This window comes from Tachypleus tridentatus, chromosome 13, assembly GCF_004210375.1.
Source record: "Tachypleus tridentatus isolate NWPU-2018 chromosome 13, ASM421037v1, whole genome shotgun sequence".
Classification (NCBI taxonomy): Eukaryota; Metazoa; Arthropoda; class Merostomata; order Xiphosura; family Limulidae; genus Tachypleus; species Tachypleus tridentatus.
This window is the reverse complement of record NC_134837.1, coordinates 182191482-182215316: the sequence shown is the minus strand read 5'-3', so window position 1 is coordinate 182215316 and position 23835 is coordinate 182191482. Positions and strand designations below refer to the sequence as shown.

The 23835-nt window shown below is 34.7% G+C and overlaps 1 protein-coding gene across 2 annotated transcripts in view; it reads right to left on the bottom strand.

Moving 5' to 3' along the window:
* Window positions 1–5194: 5194 nt before the first annotated feature.
* The window catches only part of LOC143240940 (ras-related and estrogen-regulated growth inhibitor-like), a 31266-nt gene continuing 12625 nt past the window's right edge, over window positions 5195–23835 (bottom strand). Inside the window, exons 2-4 of one of the 2 annotated variants that reach the window (XM_076484212.1) lie at window positions 6512–6568; window positions 5947–6020; window positions 5195–5726 (exon numbers count right to left, since the gene is read on the bottom strand). In XM_076484212.1, the coding sequence (XP_076340327.1) occupies window positions 5304–5726; window positions 5947–6020; window positions 6512–6568 (554 nt within the window). In that variant the 3' untranslated portion in view covers window positions 5195–5303. The remainder of the gene's footprint in view (window positions 5727–5946; window positions 6021–6511; window positions 6569–23835) is intronic. The other variant, XM_076484213.1, reaches the window with a different exon arrangement.

The window sequence follows — 23835 nt, the reverse complement described above, 5'->3', positions numbered from 1 at the left end:
AATTGTATTTCTCATTTTACCTTCAGTGAAAATGAAAAGTAATTAGTTTTTGTTGTTTTTTATTCCGCACAAAGCCACACGAGGGCTTTCAGCGCCAGCCATCAGTTTATCAGTGTAAGACTAAAGGGAAGACAACTAGTAATCACTTCTCACCGTCAACTCATGGGCTACTCTTTTACCAACCAATAATAGAATTAATCGTTATATTATAACGCCCCCACGGCTGAAACGGCGAGCATGTTTGACGGAAAGGAGATTCGAACCTGCGACTCTTCAGATTACGAGTCAAACACCCTAACTACCTGGACACACCAGGCCTAAAATAATTTATAATATAATCGTTAACTAGTAGATCCGCAGCATAATATCGAATAATAATAATATTTCCTACGCAGCTAAATTAATTTAGGTTAATAAGTGATGAAGTTAAAGGGGTCTCAATAAAACTCGTAAATATTCTGTCATTAGCTGATCACCTTTAACGTTACCATCCCTCATCGAACCATTCTAACCCTTTAAATGACGAGAATCCAACATGATGCATGCAACGTCAAGGACAGTGAAGCTTCGTAATTAATACATAAAAAAATCAAACAAATCCATTCCAGAATCGAACAATATAAACCCAAATTATATCTATATAGAACTAAAAATTAGGCTCTACACTAGTAAAAATCAGACCCTCACATTGTTATATGGTTCTCAGATAGTTTTAGAGTTTCGCTTTCTGTTTACTGATTAAAAAATCTCTAGTTCTAGGTAAAAATAAATATTTTATCATTTTACTGTCGTTCAGCTGAGGAACGCTATAAATAAATAAGAAATCTTATGTCAATAATGCGTGAGAAGATAAACAAAAAATTTAAATTAATTTTAAAGATGACAAATATGATTTTGCATTAAATCTTAAGAGTTGTTATTTACGTATCTTTAAACTACAATTGAACGCTAGAGAAAAACACGCAATTTTTTGTTTGTATTAATTATTTTATGGCGAACGTGTCCTCAGTAGTTGTTATCAATTATGACTTTCCTATAGTTTATAAAATGTTAATTTTGTCGGTAAAGATTCTGTTTAGTAAGAGTCCAAGAAAATAACAATTAAGACAGTAGGAAATTTTGTATTTTCCTTATTGTCGGCAGATGTCGCTTAGGGAGGAAAATTGTATAACGTTTGGCTTAGTTTTCTTGGAATTTCGTGCCTAGCTACACGAGGGCTGTATGCACTAGCTGTTCCTAATTTAGCAGTGTAAGGTTAAATAGAAGGTAAGTAGTTATCACTGCCCACCGCCAAATATTGTGCAACTTTTTTTTTTTACCGATAATGAATAATGGAATTGATCGTTACATCATAAATCCCCCACGGTTGAAAGGGGGAGCATGTTTAGTGGGAAGGGATTCGAGTCATCGTCCCGCAGATTGCAAGTCGAGTGCCCTGACCATCTGGCCATGCCAGAACAGAGTGTTTGATAGTTATCAGTTACGTTACGGTCGTTATGTAACACAGAACTGTCGCGAAAAAACTGGTATGAAAACCGTGAAAAACAAAACTTAATATTATATCACGTTAACAGTTTTTATGTCTTAAATTTCACGCAATGTTACACGAGTGTTACCTGCACTAATGTTATTAATTTTGAAATACTAGAGGGAAGGCAGCTAGTCAACACCACTCACCATTAGGCTACTCTTATCACTCTGAATATGTGTTTGACTTTCACTCTTATAACGCATTAGTGTTTCCAAAATGCAGAAATTTATATTAGAGTGCCATCTACTGGGCTGCACTCAAACTGTTGAAAGTGGATGTGCTAACGTTTTTTAAATTATTCTTGTAAATCAATAAATGTCGTGGAAAAATGCAGAAGTAAATTATTATTGTTTTTACATAAATGCAATATATGAAAAGGGTGAATCAAAACTGTTCCTATAATTATGTGGTTAACGTTTGTAGAATACAAAAATACAGTAACTTCAGGCTATCTATGTGATAAACAACAAAAGGCAAGAGTTAAAAACAAAGCTGTTTAATACGTTGCTGATGTTTCCTTCAACAGCTGTTCTCTGGATTACTCAGGTCCATTTAACATTGTATCTGTTGAATGTATTGTTGTGCGAGTTAGTTTACTTGAATGTATTGTTGTCCAAGTTAGTTTACTTGAAGGTATTATTGTGCGAGTTAGTTTACCTGAATGTATTGTTGTCCAAGTTAGTTTACTTGAAGGTATTATTGTGCGAGTTAGTTTACTTGAATGTATTGTTGTCCAAGTTAGTTTTCTTGAATACATTGTTGTGCGAGTTAGTTCACTCGAATGTATTGTTGTCTGAGGTAGTTTACTTGAAGGTATTATTGTGCGAGTTAGTTTACTTGAATGTATTGTTGTCCAAGTTAGTTTTCTTGAATATATTGTTGTGCAAGTTAGTTTACTCCACTATTCACACTTCTTGTGTGAAATAACACTTTTAATTGTAGTTTCCGTCCAGACTGGTCTAATTTAACTTCTTGTATTCGTGTTTGATCAACCAATTAAGCCTCTTACACCTTATGTTGTTAGAACTGGACTAAACAGATTATTTTCTTTTATAGACATAGTTAAACAATTTTATTTCATCATTTTTCCACCTTCGATATCGTGTATTTTCTGGACATGTATCTAGTCTAACCTAGTTTACTTTTACGGTATATTTAATTTGGTATTGCGTCACATGCAGTATCTTGTCTTCCCAATCTGCGCAATATATGTGAACCAGTTAAATCTGGCGTGAGAGCTAATGTAAATGAACAGTTCAACTCATTTTTTCCTTCTGTGCTGTTTGGTATAACTAACCTACTTCTGTTATCTCGTGTTGTTAACAATCACTTTGTACGACTCCATTCACCATGATATTTTAACTTGTCTCATGTGGCAAAACACACTTGAAATGCGATCTGCTCTCGATTGATGCCTTGTATCTTCTGTATCAAAACGACTAAAATAAATCAAATAAAGCGATATTTCTTAAATGCTTTAAACTTTTCTTGCTGGTTTTATACGATAAAATCTTTTATATACAAGTAAAAAAAAATTATGGTGATTTTATCAACTATGACCGACATGGCCATGTAGTTAAGGCACTCGACTCGTATTTTGAGGGTCACAGGTTTGAATCCCCATCACACCAAGTATGCTCGCCCCCACAGCTGAAAGAGTTGGCGGTGGGTGGTGATGACTAGCTGTTTTCCCTCTAGTCTTACACTGTTAAATTAGGAACGGCTTGCGCAGATAGCCTTCGTGTAACCTTGGTCGAAATTCAAACCAAACTATGTTTATGTTGTATTTATGTCTTATTTGCATTTGTGATCTAAATATTCTGTTTTCTCGTGTTCTATTTTTATGTCCTTAGGGCATAGCCTGATGTTCTTATTAAAAAGAGTTAAGGATCGATTTCTTTGTCTGAAAACAGTCATTACTCTCGGTTCTTCTATTTAAAGTGAAATGAACTTGTTTCAAAGAGTTATAATGGACATTAAATCGTATTTCTGTCCATTAATCACATAAGTAATAACATCCCAGTTATTACACAAACTGTCATCTTGGACAGATGAACACCAACTACTGTTTAAGTTATCTATTTAATACCATGATAAGTTTCCTGTATTTAGAACCGTTTCTGAAATCTCTTCTGATATTAGAACTACTTTTGAAACCATTTAAAAACCTTTAGCTTAATTTAGTAAATATTAATTCCAGTGTCAGTGATGGCATGTTTGTGACTTTTCCTTTTACGTCTCTAGCTGTATGAACAGTCCAGTTTTCAGTTATTTTTATTTATTTCAGCTTTTACTTTTGAGTCTCAAGCAAATAGCGTTTTGGATTGGTTTAAGTTTGAACTTCTAATATTTTCTTTCTTTGATTTGCATTTCTATTGATATCTTCGAAAGTTATATAAATGACTCCCGTTTACATAGAATAAACAAAACTAAGACAAGTATCATACAAAGAACGAGTGATGTATAAATCAACTACATTAGATAACATAAATTAAACAAAGAATGAGACCAGGGCATGCGACAGTAAAATAACTCACAACTTATATTTCTTTATCAGCTTATGCTTTCTGAGACAATAACCTAATTACGAAGGGTAAATAAACTGTGATACTGGTGTTCCCAATCATTCTGTTAGGTCATTAACACCAACTACAAACCGACCATTACGATTTGCGATTGAAGAAACAAAATTCATAAAACAGAGCCAGATGAAGTGAAAAACATGGATTTTTAGTTCCTGTCCTACCTCAGACTCAGAATCCTCAAGACGTTGATAAAAACTGAAAGTAGTGCACTTGTTACTGAGTGCCTGAATCAATTTTTTTAAGTTCAGTTTTAATGAATTTATATTTTAAGTTGTATACAATTTAATGCTGTGATCTAGAGATGTAAAATATGCAACTTGGTAACCTATTTAAGCCCTATTTTGAACCCAATGTCTTTAATGCTGATTGTGTATCTACCGAAGACAAACATAATTAATCTACTGTCATAAATAAAGTTAATGGGCAACGGAACATCTTTCAACTAGTCTTGAGGCTTCAGTCATACTAGATGGTTTTGAACTAAAATAGATCCAAAAAGTCATGAATGTTGTGTTGAGGCTTCAGTTCTGACACGTAATTCTGCAATAACGCCGTGTCTAAGAGCATGAATGTTGTGTTGAGGCTTCAGTTCTGACACGTAATTCTGCAATAACGCCGTGTCTAAGAGCATGAATGTAGTGTTGAGGCTTCAGTTCTAACAAGAGATTTTGAAGTAAAAAATCACGAAGTCAGTTTTGAGGCTCATTCCTGGCATGTGATTGCGGAAAAAAAAATCTTATCAAACCGTGTAGGAAAATGCCATTTATTTTTTAACAGAGGAGTACAACTTCAAAACTGCGATCGAAGAGCCTGAAATGGACGTCGTTGTATACAAAATTTGTCAGAATGCAATACTATGATTGAAGTCACCTAGATGTTTACACCAATCAGAGCACTGTATGTTGTTAGGCTTAGTTCAATGGATGAATCAATTTGCCATATGAGATTATGAACTTTTACGAGATATCAATTGAAATACACTGTAGATATGAGATTTCATTTACACTTTTAGGAACTAAGTTCTTTCATCGGTAATGGCGATGTATGAGAAAATCTACAAAACTAACGAGGCTTAATGTTATCATTAAAATTCTTATTATAACAGTAATATATACAGCTAGTTTATTTAATACGAACATGTCAATTAGTAACATCAAGTTACTAAATGAAGAATGTGACACTTTGTTTTATTGTGTCAGCAAACGATTTTTATATCGCTTGTGAATGTCGGCTATAATAATGTCTTTGTCAAGTTTAAACGACGTAGGGAAAAGACCTTTTTGTTCTTTTATCTTTCGAATATCCTTAAACAAGCTTATGAAAGGTTCTGCAACTGTGATGTAATCTTCCGTGGCTGCTGTCTCAAATGTTCGGCAGTGCCATCTCTTGGCCAGTTCTTGAACTTCTGCAGACGTAACCTCTCGTGCGTGAACTAGATCGCGCTTTGTGGCTACCAGCACCACAGGTTTTTCTGATTCGTTCAAATGTTCTATTACCTCCTTAATTCGTATAACTTCTTTAAGAGATTCCCGAGATGCAAGAGACAATACGAGAATGAAACCGTCACCCCAACGAATTTGCTCTTCTCTCTTATGAACCGTTCGCTCCACCTGGTGACGTAAAAGATAACATTATAAATTTATTTTATTCTTTCACTTAAACATTATTAATTTCAAACATATTCTAAAAATACTCGCAAAAAAGCCAACAGCAATGTTCAGTCGATTATGTCATTTAATCAACTGGAAATTAAAATTTTTCGAGTTGCAAAATATTCAACTCGTACAACAACAGCAGTTATGACTTATATTTAGGGCCTTGAAAGATTACCTTTCCAGCTGTGTCCATAATTTTAAGGCATATTTTTCGTCCATCGATTTGAGAATTATAGGCATAAACATCCTCTGAAAGAATAAAAAAAACATACATCAAAGCTACTTCTATAAGTTTGACAAGAGTGCATATTTATGTATTAAATGTAAGCCTAAAGGTAATTTCTTGAAGCACAAGCAGCTTTGACTAGTTATGGTATTTTGAATTATACACGAAATATTGCTAACTTATTCTGTATACATTCATTGCTTTGAGATTGCAATAATTTGAAATATAGAAACGTAGTATTATTTATCTCTAGTTACAAGTTTAAAAGTTCACAAAAATTATCCTACGTTTACATACATTTTACTATCATTTATAATGTTCTTTTTTCATTATTCCCTGTTTTGTAGGAGCAACTTAAATCAGTTTTTTTCGAATGTTAGTTACGTAATTATCACTGGTCTATTAATCATAAGCATTATAGTAAGTTAATTTTTAACATACACAATAATTATTTGTGACTGAATATTAAGAATAAGAGACATTTAACAGAAATCTTCATAATCCTGTGTCTTACCTGATGTCGGGTCATACTCGTGGATGAATCTCTTTGTCAAAAAACGAACGATGAACGCTACGAAAAGAAAGAAAAACAAGGAAACTAAACCTGTGTAGTGTTTCCCATATTTACTAAATCTTAAAGAGGCCAGGTTATTAAGGTAATCTGAGGGTCGGGGGTTCGAATCCTCGTACATCAAACATACTCGTCCTTTCAGCCGTGGGAGCGTTATAATGTGACGGTCAATACGACTATTCGTTGATAAAAGAGTAGCCCAAGAGTTGGTGGTGGGTGGTGATGATTATCTGCCTTCCATTTAGTCTTACGCTGTTAAATTAGAGACGGCTAGCTCAGATAGCCCTCGTGTAGCTTTACGCGAAATTGAAAAATAAACAAAGAAACGAATATCTTGAAGTGTTAAGAGAAAATACTTGGAACACATATAAAGTCACTATTCATCACTTTTGGAATTAAACGAGAATAAATGGCAAATCAGAATTAAAATTACTGCTAAGTTTTGAAACGGTTTATATGAAGTTCATTGCAATGTCTACGTATGTTTTACTGGTAAGATATGAAGAGTTAATTAATTAATTTATTTTGATAAATACAAAGTTTATACGAACTCCTTATTCTTTTATAATGATGTGAAAATAATCGAAAATCAAAAGTTTTGGAAATGAAAGTAAGAAATGTCATCTACACATTCAAAGTAATTATTTCTATCACCTCAAGGCCGACTCAAACATGAAACATGTTAACGTCCTTAAACTGTAGAAAACGAGTGATGGGTATGAAACCCTTCTTTCAGCTCAGAAAAGTTCATTGGTAGAATACTGAAAAATATTATCAGTCTAGTTGGTATAACACTAACTGGTATCGTCACTGTAGTTAATATAAAAAAGAGGTATTATTAGTTTAGTTGGTATAACACTAAAATGTATCAATCTAGTTGGTATAACACTAAGAGGTATCATCACTGTAGTTAATATAAAAAAGAGGTATTATTAGTTTAGTTGGTATAACACTAAAATGTATTAGTTTAGTTAGTATAACACTAAGAGGTATCATCACTGTAGTTAATATAAAAAAAGAGGTATTATTAGTTTAGTTGGTATAACACTAAGAGGTATCATCACTGTAGTTAATATAAAAAAAGAGGTATTATTAGTTTAGTTGGTATAACACTAAAATGTATTAGTTTAGTTGATATAACACTAAGAGGTATCATCACTGTAGTTAATATAAAAAAGAGGTATTATTAGTTTAGTTGGTATAACACTAACTGGTATCGTCACTGTAGTTAATATAAAAAAAAGGTATTACTAGTTTAGTTGGTATAACACTAAAAATGTATTAGTTTAGTTAGTATAACACTAAGAGGTATCATCACTGTAGTTAATATAAAAAAGAGGTATTATTAGTTTAGTTGGTATAACACTAAGAGGTATCATCACTGTAGTTAATATAAAAAAAGAGGTATTATTAGTTTAGTTGGTATAACACTAAAATGTATTAGTTTAGTTGATATAACACTAAAATGAATTAGTTTATTCGTAATGACGAGAAACCCACTTGAAGTAAATATGTATTATCAAGACAGCTGGTATTGGTGTTAAAACTTCAATTAAAATGAAGTAGAGAAAAACGTTTCGCCCTTCTCAAGTCATCTTCAGGTTAACAAAGTTTACAAATGACTGTTGCCGGGCACGTCTGAGGAACGAGAGTGTAAATGGGTACGGGATTGTAGGGGGCGTTATAGTTAGATGTTAGGTTATTAAATAGTATAGGTATAAAGGTGTTCTATTATATAGGTTTAATTTTGGTTTTAGTTGTTGTATGAGTAAGGTCTCTTTGATTTTACATTTGTTTATATTTGTTTCCCTGTTTAATATGTGGTGTTTTCTATGGTTATGTTGTGTTTATTTGATTTTCAGTGTTCAAAAACATATGAAAGTGTTTTGTTTTTGTGTTTTTGAATCTAGTTTCCAATTTTCTGTTTGTTTCTCTAATATAAAAAATGTTCTGCAATTGTTGCATTGTATTTTATAAATTATGTTGGTGTTGTGTTTGTCAGTGTAGTTTTTACATAGTATGAACTTTAGTTTTTGAACAAATTTGATGTTTACTGGAATGTTGTGTTTTGTTATACGTGTTTTCCAAATGTTGGTTATATTTTCCCCTGATATCAGGAACATAAGGTATACAGCAGTGTAAGGTTTTGCAGTTTGTTGTTTCTTGAGATTTATTGTTGATTGTTTGTTGTTGGTCTAGGTGTGTTGATGTTGATGAAGTGTTGTTTTAATCATTAATTTTATCAGGTGAACATAGTGTTGTGGCTGTGTTTTTTTGGTTTCTTAATATGTTGAGTTTTTGTTTTGTTTCATGTGCTGAGTCCCAGGAATATATATATTCCAGTATGGGTGATTTTTCTGTGGATTTCGGTTTTAAATTGTGTATTTATTGAATGTGATCTTCATTAAGGTCGAGAAATGTTATGTGGTTAGTTTTTTTTTGTCGTGTTCACAGGTGAACTTAATGTACGGATGTATAGAGTTAACGTGGTTGTAAAATCTAAGTGTGTGTTCTGTAGATATGAGTCAAGCAACTGTATTATCAACATATCTGTACCAGTGTAGTGGTGGGTGTAAGGCTGAATTGATCACTTGTGATTCAATCTGTCAAGACAATGTTGGCTAGAACTGGTGACACGGGATTCCCCATACTTAAGCCATTTATTTGTACATAGTTTTGGTCATTGAAAATGAAGTTAGTTTTGATGGTAGTGAATTCTATAAGGGTTGTTAATTGGTTGCTGGGAATGTGTATCGATGAGTTGGGGTCTCAGATATAAAGGTCCTGGAACCACAATCCCGTACCCTGGGGATGTGTATCAATGGGTTGGGGTCTTGGATATAACGTTCTTAGAACCACAATCCCGTACCCTGGGGATGTGTATCGATGGGTTGGGGTCTTGGATATAAAGTTCTTAGAACCACAATCCCGTACACTGGGATGTGTATCGATGGGTTGGGGTCTTGGATATAAAGTTCTTAGAACCACAATCCCGTACACTGGGGATGTGTATCGATGGGTTGGGGTCTTTGGATATAACGTTCTTAGAACCACAATCCCGTACCCTGGGGATGTGTATCGATGGGTTGGGGTCTTGGATATAAAGTTCTTAGAACCACAATCCCGTACACTGGGGATGTGTATCGATGGGTTGGGGTCTTGGATATAAAGTTCTTAGAACCACAATCCCGTACCCTGGGGATGTGTATCGATGGGTTGGGGTCTTGGATATAAAGTTCTTAGAACCACAATCCCGTACACTGGGGATGTGTATCAATGGGTTGGGGTCTTGGATATAACGTTCTTAGAACCACAATCCCGTACCCTGGGGATGTGTATCGATGGGTTGGGGTCTTGGATATAAAGTTCTTAGAACCACAATCCCGTACACTGGGGATGTGTATCGATGGGTTGGGGTCTTGGATATAAAGTTCTTAGAACCACAATCCCGTACACTGGGGATGTGTATCGATGGGTTGGGGTCTTTGGATATAAAGTTCTTAGAACCACAATCCCGTACTCTGGGGATGTGTATCGATGGGTTGGGGTCTTTGGATATAAAGTTCTTAGAACCACAATCCCGTACCCTGGGGATGTGTATCGATGAGTTAAGGTCTTGGATATAAAGTTCTTAGAACCACAATCCCGTACCCTGGGGATGTGTATCCATGGGTTGGGGTCTTGGATATAAAGTTCTTAGAACCACAATCCCGTACCCACTTACGTTCTCGTCCCGTAGACATGTGCCCGACAACATTAGGCATGTGTCTGCCAACATTAGACATGTGCATGGCAACATTAGACATGTATCTGTCAACAATAGACATGTGTCTGCCAACATTAGACATGTGCACGGCAACATTATACATGTGTCTGCCAACATTAGATATGCGTCTGTCAACATTAGACATGTGTCTGTCAACATTAGATATGTGTCTGTCAACATTAGACATGTGTCTGTAAACATTAGACATGTATCTGCCAGCATTAGACATGTGCACGGCAACATTATACATGTGTCTGCCAACATTAGATATGCGTCTGTCAACATTAGACATGTGTCTGTCAACATTAGATATGTGTCTGTGAACATTAGACATGTGTCTGTCAACATTAGACATGTGTCTGTAAACATTAGACATGTGTCTGCCAACATTAGACATGTGCACGGCAACATTATACATGTGTCTGCCAACATTAGATATGCGTCTGTCAACATTAGACATGTGTCTGTCAACATTAGATATGTGTCTGTCAACATTAGACATGTGTCTGTAAACATTAGACATGTATCTGCCAGCATTAGACATGTGCACGGCAACATTATACATGTGTCTGCCAACATTAGATATGCGTCTGTCAACATTAGACATGTGTCTGTGAACATTAGATATGTGTCTGTCAACATTAGACATGTGTCTGGGAACATTAGACATGTGTCTGTGAACATTAGATATGTGTCTGTCAACATTAGACATGTGTCTGTGAACATTAGACATGTGTCTGTGAACATTAGACATGTGTCTGTCAACATTAGATATGTGTCTGTGAACATTAGACATGTGTCTGTGAACATTAGACATGTGTCTGTCAACATTAGACATGTGTCTGTCAACATTAGATATGTGTCTGTGAACATTAGACATGTGTCTGTCAACATTAGACATGTGTTCACTCAGTCGCAAACTCTCTCTTTCTTGATGATGAAAACCCACTTAAAGTACAAATGTATCTCAGAACAGCTGGTATTGGTATTAACACTTTTATTGATAAGCAGAGAACAACGTTTCAACCTTCTTAGGACATCTTCGGATCTTACTGAACTGATAATACCTCTTAGTTGGTATAACACTAGGAGGTATTAATTTAGTTGGTATAACACTAAGAGGTATTAATTTAGTTGGTATAACACTAAGATGTATTAATTTAGTTGGTATAACACTAAGAGGTATTAATTTAGTTGGTATAACACTAAGAGGTATTAATTTAGTTGGTATAACACTAAGAGGTATTATCAGTCTAGTTGGTATAACACTAAGAGGTATTATCAGTCTAGTTGGTATAACACTAAGAGGTATCATCAGTCTAGTTGGTATAACACTAAGAGGTATTATCAGTTTAGTTGGTATAATACTAATGACAGTTAATGAACAAATCTAGAATAAAAATGTTGAACGAAGTTCTGCTATCATGAAAACCTAACATTAAAATAATCAAAACTTACCTGATTCAGACTTATAAATCTAATACTGCTTCCAGTGAAATTTAGTTCTTCTAACACAAGTAATTTTTTAGAATATAATAATTTTTTTTTTTAGGTAACTCTGCGTATACATTTATATTTATCAGGTTATCTTCTTTCGTACGAGACCCCAATGGAGATACGTAAGTTTTCAAAATGCAATTATAGTTTTAACCATTTATCCTTTGAAATACGTTTATTTATACAAAATTTAATAATTCTACGCAGAGTTTCGTACGCCTGCTTACAACAAACTCTAACACTTACAATAGCTACAATATAGATTTGTTTTTCTCATATCGGTGTGAATGTTATCAACTGATACCTTCTGGTATTACATTTGTGGGATTACAGCTCTAAAAACTCGGTTTCGAAACCCGTGGTGGGAAAAGTACAGATAGTCCATTGTGTTCCTTAGTGTTTGACATCAAATGAACAAACCTTCTGGTACAACACAACTGGTACATCTTCAATATCGTGTCGTTAGTAACATTAGGTCTCTCCGTCGCCAGAACATATTTTAAAATGGAATTTTTCGTGATGTCATTAATACCACGTAAACTAAGAAACTTAAGCACGTTACCCAAATTAAGTCCAGTCAAGATATCTTGAAAAAGTGCCGCGAATAGAGTAATCGACAATGGACATATGTCATTGCTAACCAGATCACGTCGAAACCATATGAAGACAGTAGCACTAGACTAGAATACAAATTTAAAAGATTAGTACTTCCGATTGTGAAGAAAATCATAGCTGTAGGTAATTCTGACGATCATGATTTGAATGTAAGGAACTCTTGATATTCGATTATCTCTTCTTGAAATTAAGATTCAGAGAAAAATATTCTTCTTCCGGTATAGACATCTCTAACTGCAATAACAATGTGGGAGAATCACAGTTCAACCTTTCTCCTGCACGTTTTGATTTTCCGAAGCCCACATCTTCCGAAACGTGTCCTTCTACTGAAAAAGGTACAAAAAAACTTACAAATGATGCTGATAGCATGTTAAATAGCTTTAAGAGTTATCTTGTAAAAGGCAGTCTTTCAAGAAACGAGCGGTTAGCTGTCAGCGAGTGAAAAAAACCCAAAACAATCACATACTTGTAAAAGCAAGTAACAAGTGTAAAAGTTTTGTTTTAACACCCACTTAAGTAGGAAGGATTAAGGTACATCTTGATGTCACGTCTACTGATGAACCACTTAAAAGAGACCTAAGAAAAGAACTGATGAAAATGCTAGAGCCACTTTGAAGAACTTCAGAAGTACAATTATTATGTCCATGTGACTTCTAAACATCATAGACCATCTCATTACAACACACCCCGGACTGTATGGATCACCCAAAGATCATAAATATAACTGAACTTTAAGACCCATGTTCTTCATATGTAACTATCCACCAGCGTCTGTCTTGGCTACTTGTTATCCTGATTCGTCTTCTCCTCAACAAAATCTCTTCGCAGCTGAACGGCAGTGATGACTTTCTTATTAAGTTACCCAAAGATGGCTTACAGATGAGTTCGGACACTGTTCTATTTACTCTTGATGCCATCTCTATGTATCCTTATATTCCAATACAAGAAAGTATAAACTCGGGTATGAATCTTATCAAATCTGCTACTCTTTCTACTACCAAATCCATCTCTGTAGAAAACCCCATCGAAAATTCCGTCAGATTTACAGTTACTTTAAACTGAATTCAGCTCTCTATAAACAAACCTAAGATATAGGTATGGGCAACAATTGTTTTGGCCTCTATCTTTAACTGCAATGGACAACAGCACTGCTGTAGTTTTAACCTATGTCTCTACTTGCTATGGACAACAATATTGCACTTGTTTTGGTCTCTGTCTTTAGCTGATATGGACAACAATATTGTTGTTAGTTTGGTCTCTGTCGTCATTCCTTTTTTTAAAATCATCAGCTCTCACTCAGAGGAATTTGAAACTAATCTTGAACCAGCTAGGTTTGGTTTAGTTTGTTTTAAATTTTGCGCAAAGCTACTCAAGGGCTATCTGCGCTTGCCGTCCCTAATTTAGCAGTGTAAAACTAGAGGGAAACCAACTAGTTATCACCACTTACCGCCAACTCTTGGACTACACTTTTACCAACGAATAGTGGGATTGACCGTTACTTTGTAACGCCACCACGGCTGAAAGGGCGAGTATGTTTGGTGTGACGGGGATTCGAACCCGCGACTCTCAGATTACGAGTTGAGTGCCTTAACCACCTGGCCATGTCGGGCCTACCAGCTAGATGATACAGATCTATTGACATTTTCAGTATATTGTATGAAACGTTTGGAATTTGTTGAATTCCTTAATGATCAGCACCTCGATCAGCTCACACATACTGATATTGATAGTAAGTTACTGACTACTTGTATAATTATATCACTAACATACTTCACAGTTTTAACATACACGATATAATTATATCACTAACATACTTCACAGTTTTAACATATACGATATAATTATATCACTAACATACTTCACAGTTTTAACACACACGATATAATTATATCATTAACATACTTCACAGTTTTAACATATACGATATAATTATATCACTAACATACTTCACAGTTTTAACACACACGATATAATTATATCACTAACATACTTCACAGTTTTAACATATACGATATAATTATATCACTAACATACTTCACAGTTTTAACATACACGATATAATTATATCACTAACATACTTCACAGTTTTAACATACACGATATAATTATATCACTAATATACTTCACATTTTAACATACACGATATAATTATATCACTAACATACTTCACAGTTTTAACACACACGATATAATTATATCACTAACATACTTCACAGTTTTAACATACACGATATAATTATATCACTAACATACTTCACAGTTTTAACATACACGATATAATTATATCACTAACATACTTCACAGTTTTAACACACGATATAATTATATCACTAACATACTTCACAGTTTTAACACACACGATATAATTATATCACTAACATACTTCACAGTTTTAACACACACGATATAATTATATCACTAACATACTTCACAGTTTTAACACACACGATTTTACAAATGAGAAAAACAACATCAACAAAAACCACCCCATCAAAACACTGTAAAACACATCAAAAATACGGTAGAAACATACGAATATACTTAGTTGTCCAATCTTCAATAACAACAATCCACACAAATCCATAAATACCTTATTAAGATCAGTGACTCAGAGAAGTACTGCATACCTAGGAATACTGTTTATGAAATGACACACGTTCAGTCATATTCGTAGGTGAATACAGTCGTTCAATACATGATCGTTTGAAAGGACATGTTTGTTTCACTGCAAATCTTTACAACAGAGAAGCCATCTTTCATCAAAACGCTAAGTACTATATCAACGCACAAGGCATAACAACCAATCGCGTCAGAGTTCAGAAATTTGTAATAATTTTACAGACAAGCAGTTTAAATAATTTCTTTTATTAACAGATACAAAGCCTGACCACTATAGTACCAGTATTATTTTTTTATTTTGTTTCTTATTTACTTAGTTATTTTTAACATTTACCCTTAGCGACTCTAACCTGTCCAACACTAGTTTAGTACAGCGCACTGTTTCATTATATTGTTGTTGTTTCATATTCTTCACAGTTACTATCTTTTAGAATCTGCTTTGTGATCTGTGACCTTTAAAGACCCTTGAAAAAAGGCACAAGGCGAAACATTCACAAACTCTGTTCTTATATGAAAATACTTTTATTTAGGCTTCACAAAACAACTTGTAACGATGTAGGGATTTAAAGTTTGTCCTGTTTGTTTGGTTTGTTTTGAATTTCGCGCAAAGCTACACGAGGGCTATCTGCGCTAGCCGTCCCTAATTTAGCAGTGTAAGACTAGAGGGAAGACAGGTAGTCATCACCACCCACTGCCAACTGTTGGGCTGCTCTTTTACCGACGAATAGTAGGATTGATTGTAACTTTATAACGCCCCTACGGCTGAAAGGGCGAGCATGTTTGGTGTGACGGGGATTTCATATAGACAGGAGTGTAATTATTTTTATATTTTCGAAACTTTAATAATCTCAAGTATAGGCTTAAGAAACGTTAGTCACGTGAACAAGACCAATTTTCAAGACAGACAATGTTGATGCAGACAGTTTTCATTTACTTAAGTACGTTTTGATTCTGCTAGATGTCGCTGCTATCTCTTCGAAATATTAATGACTCTAGTTGGATGGTACTCTATAAACAGTTTGACATAAGACTGATTTTGGTCGGATGTTCTAGAAAGAACATATATTTCAAAAAGGGCTTACTGTTTACATAGAGACCTCAATCAACAGAGACTAATTTTTGTGTTCAACTGATATTAATCTTTCTAATCACAACCGGTTGAAGGTATTTTATTTTTAATATGTTTGTATCACTCGAACCATTTGTCACACTTATGTTGCCGCCATATCTGAGCCACTAGTCATGCGAAGATTGAGTCATTCAAGAGGAGTACAGTAACAAAGTTTAAAATCCTTTTTTTTTCAAAGCAAAGACACTGAGCTATCTGTTGTGTTAACCGCGTGTAATCGGACTCCAGGTTTTAGTGTTGTAAGTCCACAGACTTGCTTCTGTCTCATCGATGTTGAAATTATGATAAGAAATTACAACGTTCAAATTATGTAACCAAACTAGAGTGATCAAGTGATAATACATACTAAGTTAATAATTTACTTTGTATTGTTTTTGCACAATCTACACACAGGTAAATACAAATGCCATGGTAAACATTTATCAACCCTTTTTCGTTACCTTTCTGTATAATCCATGATAAAAGTCATACAACATGGTAAAGATTACACAACAATATTCTGATATTAGATAGAACAGTCTAATGTTTCGTTAGCTCAAACTATCCGGAAAAGATATAATGATAATGTGATAAAGAAATTTAGTACAGTTCAAAGGTTATACTTAAAACTACTAAAATCCAGATTACGTGTTAAATTTTAATTTAATGTGTATAGTTTATCTTTGTTCCTAATTCTGTAATCTTTAAATTATCTAATTTCAATCTAAGGTCAAACAAATATCATAGGACTTTATAAGACAGGTTTTTAATATTATACTTAAAACATAAATTGAAAATAATACAAAACTTACACAGGAAATGGTTAAATGATTTTATACATCTGTATCATGTTACTGAATTTCGAGAACATAGGATTCTTATCAAATGGAGACTAAATCAAATATAAAAGTTTAGTGTGCCTACTTTAAAAACTCTAACAGATTGTTTAGAGTATTACAGCATGTTTGTTTGCTGTTAAGCGCAAAGCTACACAGTGATCCATCTGTGGTCCAACACTTGTATCGATACCCGGATTTTAGTGTCATAAATATTCAAATGTATCATTGAGCCAGAGGGAGAGGTAAATCTTCAGATATGTCATTGAGCCACTGGAAGTGGTAAATCTCCTGATGTATCACTGAGCCACTGAGAGTGGTAAACTTGCAGATGTATCACTGAGCCATAGGGAGTGGTAAGCTTGCAGATGTATATCATTGAGCCACAGGGAGTTGTAAACTTGCAGATATATAACTGAGCCACTGAAAGTGGTAAACTTGCAGATGTATCACTGAGCCACTGAGAGTGGTAAACTTGCAGATGTATCACTGAGCCACAGGGAGTGGTAAACTTGCAGATGTATCACTGAGCCACAGGAAGTGGAGATTATATATAAAAACATTCAACTATTCTTAATGACAATATCATATTTAGAAAATTGAAGTTGAATCCTACAGCTTTGAGAGGGATGTCCACAAATGTATCTTTTACAAATAAATATTAATATCTGAAACACTTTATATTTAAATCAGACCATTTGGTACACATTATGAAATATTATGTGAGTTACTTAAAGTACGCAAAGGGAATTGTTCTCGTGATAACCAGTTATTTTAGCTTTAACAAGAAGACGAATCACTTGTTATTCTGTACGACGTGCAGCTAACAAAACAGTTTACATATTTGTTTCTGAAATAACATGTGGTTAGTGTTCTAAACTGCCATGCTATGGGTGTGATGCTTGTCTTACATGGGGTTAGTGTTGCCATGCTATGGGTGTGATGCTTGTCTAACATGTGGTTAGTGTTGCCATGCTATGGGTGTGATGCTTGTCTAACATGTGGTTAGTGTTGCCATGCTATGGGTGTGATGCTTGTCTAACATGTGGTTAGTGTTGCCATGCTATGGGTGTGATGCTTGTCAGCTGATGGAATTATTGAAGTTAGTAAAACGTTATACAAATCATACTCTTTTATTATAGAACTACTTTCTTCACCATCGGTCGCGTCTAAATCAATGGCCACGATTATGTATTATAGCGCTACATAAAATTTCCGCTGTAAGCAGTTTCTGAGCTTAGATAATGTATCTACATGGATTTTCTTCGGTTTTTACATCTCTTTCTAATATTATGTTTAAATAGTGGAAAGACACAAAAGTCCATTGGGGCTGAATCGAAGGACTTGACAAATTGTGAGTCGAATGCAATTCTTGTTATTCCAGTTTCTCGCAGTTAATTTTTGGTATGTAGTGAGAATTTGTGAGCCTTTACCTGCTTCAAGTCCTTGCTTATTATTATTTTATTTAGTGTACAAGGAAAACATGCTTAGCTTCATCGCAATGGCTTTGTGGATTAGAAGATTCTCTCTCGTAATTATTATATCTCTCACTTTATAGGTGAGAGCATTGCTTCAGGTTGGCCTGTTTAATACTTTTGGAACAGTTTGCTTTATGGAACGCCCTTTTATACATGCTTTAGCAGTTGAGTGAAAAACATCAAAGGCTATTTTCTTAAAAAAAAAGAAATCAACAACAAATGGGCATGACATGGTGGTTAGGGCGATCGATTCATAATCTGTGACTCGTGGGATCAAAACCTATTTGCGAACACATTTGCTCCTTCAACCATGGGAACGTTATGATGTGACAGTCACCTTCATTTTTCCTTGGTAAAAAGTAACCCATGAATAGACATAACTGATGTTGACTGGCTACCTTCCTTCTAGTATATCATTTTAATATCAGGAACAGCTAGTGTAGATATCCATCCAGTAGTTGTGTGAAAAATTCAACAACAAACAAGCATTTAAATAATGTTTCCTTCATATCCTTTATTTCGATGTGTCGACACTTCTCTACGGAAAGGCGTGGCACCTTTAACTCGTCGAAAATTTGCAGTAATTGCATAGGTTAGTCAATTTTGATGTAAATTTTCACTAATCTTAACTAAACCGTCTGAATATCACAGACGTTTGTATTTTTTTATGTTCGTTACCAAGCATCAGGTGTAGAAAACCAATCAGACTTACATTAATCGCAGAAGTACGAATAGCCATTTAAAAACGTATATTTTTATGTGAATTGTTTGCTCAATTTTATAAGCAAAATGTTCTAAGTCTTCTTAGAACTCGTGCACATTGCTTTTAAGTACTTTTACGAACAGGATATGGTTAGAGTGGATAAAGAGTTATGTCCACATGTTGACATTCACGACGTTATCCGCTTATATGCATATCAAAACATGGTATGTTGTCTCAAATTGTTTAAGCCTAATTGTGGTGTATTTGTTGTGTCATTCGTGTACAAATATACCATTTCATATTTCAGGAATTATCTGAGTCAGTTTGAAAGCTGAAAACATGAATCACAAGAAGGTTTTACTCATTCCTGTCCTTGAATAATTACCCCTCAGTAAACATTTTTTATTTGAAAAAATACCAAACGTGTTAGAATAACATATTGCAGTCGTCGCGTTAGTAATGGCGGCTTAGGAGTAAAGACGAAGCGGTCTTATTAACGGCAACTGTTCAAAGAATTCGTCACTTATGTTTTTCATATTGTGCGATTCATACTCCGTCTTCGCTCTCATTTATCGTGACAGCACGTGACTTACCTTCTCGGACTTTCAGAGAAAGTCCTAAATTCATTCCGCGTGCAAGTTTTTTTGTTTTATTTTATCCCTGTCGCTAGGCAATCGTCTTTGACATTTCAGTCGATAATGTTACGAGAAGTTTTTCTAAGCACCGAATCGTAAGAAATGTTCTAAATAAAAAGCACAAGTTATTGAAAGTTTGTAAAGACGATATGACAATGAAATCACGTAAAATGTTTTCAATAACTTGTCAGTGTTTTAATAAAAAGTGACATTAAGATTAAAGTTTTTTCTGTCACTCGATGGAACGACGGTATGTACAGACTTACAACGTTAAAATCCAGAGTTCGATTCCCCGCGGTGGAAACAGTAAATGACCAACGTGTCTTTGCTCTAGAACGAACAGATAAAATGTTCCCAAAAACACAGCATAGTGAGAAAAGCTTTTAAAAAGAACTTCAAAGTTTTCATGAGACCGTTTACAAGTTTACTGGGTCCAGCATGGTCAGGTTGTTAAGGTACTCGACTCGTAATCCGAGGGTCACGGGTTCGAATCCCCGTTACACCGAACATGCTAGTCCTTTCAGCCGTAGGAGCGTTATAATGTGATGGTCAATCCCTCTGTTTGTTGGTAAAAAGAGTAGCCCAAGAGTTGGCGGTGTGTGGTGATGGCTAACTGCCTTCCCTCTAGTCTTACACTGTAAAATTAGGGACGGCTAGTGCAGATAGCCCTCGAGTAGCTTCACGCGAAATTAAAAAAATAAACCCAACAAACAACAAGTTTACTTCACTGAATCTACATTTAACGAAAAAACTGAAAGCCAGACTGAAAGTTATTTGTTCCTGAACTCCCCCCACAGAAACTTACAACGCTAAAAATCAGGTTTAGATACCCGTGGTTAGCAGGACACAGAGAACCTCTAGTGTAGTTTTGTACATAGAAATCTAAAAGCAAAACAAAAAACTATTCTTGAACCCCCCTTCCCAGTAGTTCAGCAACAAAGTCTGGGTTTCTTGTATTAAAACATTACACATTGGCTATGTAAGAGGTAAACAGAAAAATAAAAGAGAATTTGGCAACATTGTGCTTACTTAGGAGATAGAACGCTAAAAGCATACTTGTAACAAACCACGTACGACCTAACTACCTTAAAATGGAGTAAATATTTGCTTGTTTTAAATAAAAAAGACAAACAACTTGATGATTTGCTACTAAAGTGATGAAATTGGTAATATAAAGCAACATAAACAATAGGAAAATAAGGGTACTTATGTCATCATAGTAGTCTATACAATACGTATCTGGATACAAAAATTTTACCAACAGTTTGTTACAAAGTCCGACAGTCTTGTACCAATTTATTATCTATATTACTAACATTGTCTTATTTAAGTACTTTACACTTTACAGTGTTTATCAGGTTTGATTAACTAAATAGCGGTTGGCAAGAGAAGTAACATAAAAGTGTGTGTGTTTTCTTAGAGCAAAGCCACATCAGGGTATCCATCGAGAGGAAACAATGACAAATTTAATATTTGTTTCTTTTGTTATTGTTAGTTTGTTTTGATAAAATAAATGAAGACATCGTGTAGTACTCAGTACTCATCTTCCTTTACCGAATCATTAATTTTTATCAAAAATACTTTATTAAAAATTCTGATTTTTTCTGTACAAAAGACTTAATGTTTACTGAAAGCTTGCCTAGTTTTGTGAAGATATAAATAGTATCGGACTATATATCGATACAACTGTATTAAGGCTTCATGATATGATACCCGTGTTGCTCTATCGCAACATCTTTATAAGGTATATTTTAAATTTCGCGCAAAGATACAGGAGGGCTATCTGCACTAGCCGTACTCAATTTAGCAGTGTAAGACTAGAGGGAGAGCAACTAGTCATTACCACCCACAGCCAGCTCTTGGGCTGCTCTTTTACCAACGAATAGCGGGAGTGACCGCACATAATAACGCCCCCACTGAAGAAAGAGCAAGTATGTTTTGTGCGGAGGGGTTCAAACCCCCGACCCTCAGATTACGACTTGACCTTCCTAACCGCCTAGCCATGCCGGGCCTAACTCTGGTTTTAATCTATTAATTAATCCAATTCCTTCTATACGTGAACTAATTTTGTCACGCCCTCCAGTGTCTAAGGCTTATAATACTGAAAATTAGGGTTTGATACCTGCATCACCTGCCGGACATTTTAGGGATGATACCTCTTCGAAGTGTAAAGTTATGTGCGAGAATTGTGAATTAAAAAAAATTAAAAAGATATTAAAGAAAAATAATTATTAAAATATATATACACTAAATAATTGGTAATGATAGTGTATAAAATAACAGTGCTTGCTGCTGGTCTATTACTTTTATGTGATTGGTGGTTCAGAATTAGAGACGATTCAATCCTCGACTGCGCATTGACAAACGTGTTGCAGCGGAACTCCAGAAATGGCGGAAGGAAAGCCACTGCTTTGACTGTGCTAAATGCTTCTAGTGTGTAGACAAATAAATGTTCAACAAATATTAGTTTTTTTACTTGAAATTAACCATAATGATATTCGACAAATAGATAATAATTGGTTCTAAAACACACACACACAAATAACAAAAATGATTTGGTTCAATTTCTGATAAGCTCAATGGATTAGCTCGTTAAAATGTTTGACAGCTTTCTAATTAGTGCAGGTATTTACGTACCCTAACATGACGTTTACATTCTTCGTACCCTGGTGCAAATATCGTTTTGTTGTAACTAAATATAACTCCCTAATTGTTTCAGCATTCAGCAGTTTAAAATCGTTAAAGCAACTTTCACTTACATAACATTAAATGAATAATTAAAAGTAAGACAAATAGAATCCAATACACCAACAACTGTGGAACGTGGAATAATAAACTGCAAAAAAACAAACCGTTTCAAAATGATATTATTTATATTATAAACATTAAGATGTAATGTAGTTACAACATGTACGCTAAGTACGTCTATTACACAAAGACATAATGTGAATTATCTTGCGAATATTATATTTCTATATATTTTTCTCAGATTATCTTGAAGTGACGTACATAAGTATGTTAACCAATGGAATTTTAAGGTTTTTCTTTGGTTTGCTCTAAAGTGAGCAGCATGGCCAAGCGCGTAAGGCGTGCGACTCGTAATCCGAGGGTCGCGGGTTCGCGCCCGCGTCGCGCTAAACATGCTCGCCCTCCCAGCCGTGGGGGCTATAATGTGACAGTCAATCCCACTATTTGTTGGTAAAAGAGTAGCCCAAGAGTTGGCGGTGGGTGGTGATGACTAGCTGTCTTCTCTCTAGTCTTACACTGCTAAATGAGGGACGGCTAGCACAGATAGCCCTCGAGTAGCTTTGTGCGAAATTCCCAAACAAACAAACAAAGTGAGCATGTCAACATTATTAAATTGTTGTTAGACGCCGAAAGCTTACGAGAAAGTAGAAGTCTAATCACAGTTAATGTTGAAGATGGCCAGTTTACCTTTGCAGAATTTTAGTTACTCAATAATGTGAAAGTTGTTGGTATTGCTTATAGATTTGTTTGTTTTTGAATTTCGTGCAAAGCTACTCCAGTTCTATCTGCGTTAGTTGTTCCTAATTTAGAAGTGACAGGCTAGAGAAAAGGAACCAACAAACATCACCAACATCTTGGGTTTCTTTTCTATTAATAAAAATCAGGATTTACTACCACAGTGAAAGGATAGTATGTTTGATGACAGGATTCGAACCTTTGACCATCAGATTGCTAGTCGAGCGCCATAAAAACCAAACCATTTACATATAAAAGAGAGAATTTCGATAATTTTGTACAAACGAATAAAGTATCTTTGTTATATTTATAACAGGCACTAAAAATAACGAATATTTACATATAAATGAGAGAATTTCGAGAATTTTGTACAAACGAATAAAGTATCTTTGTTATATTTCTAACAGACACTAAAAATAACGAATATACATGCAGTGATGAACATAGTAGCAAAGAGCAAATGAAACTAATTTACATATTACAGATAGACCACGACTTGTTAGAATTGAGATAAACCACGTTTCCTA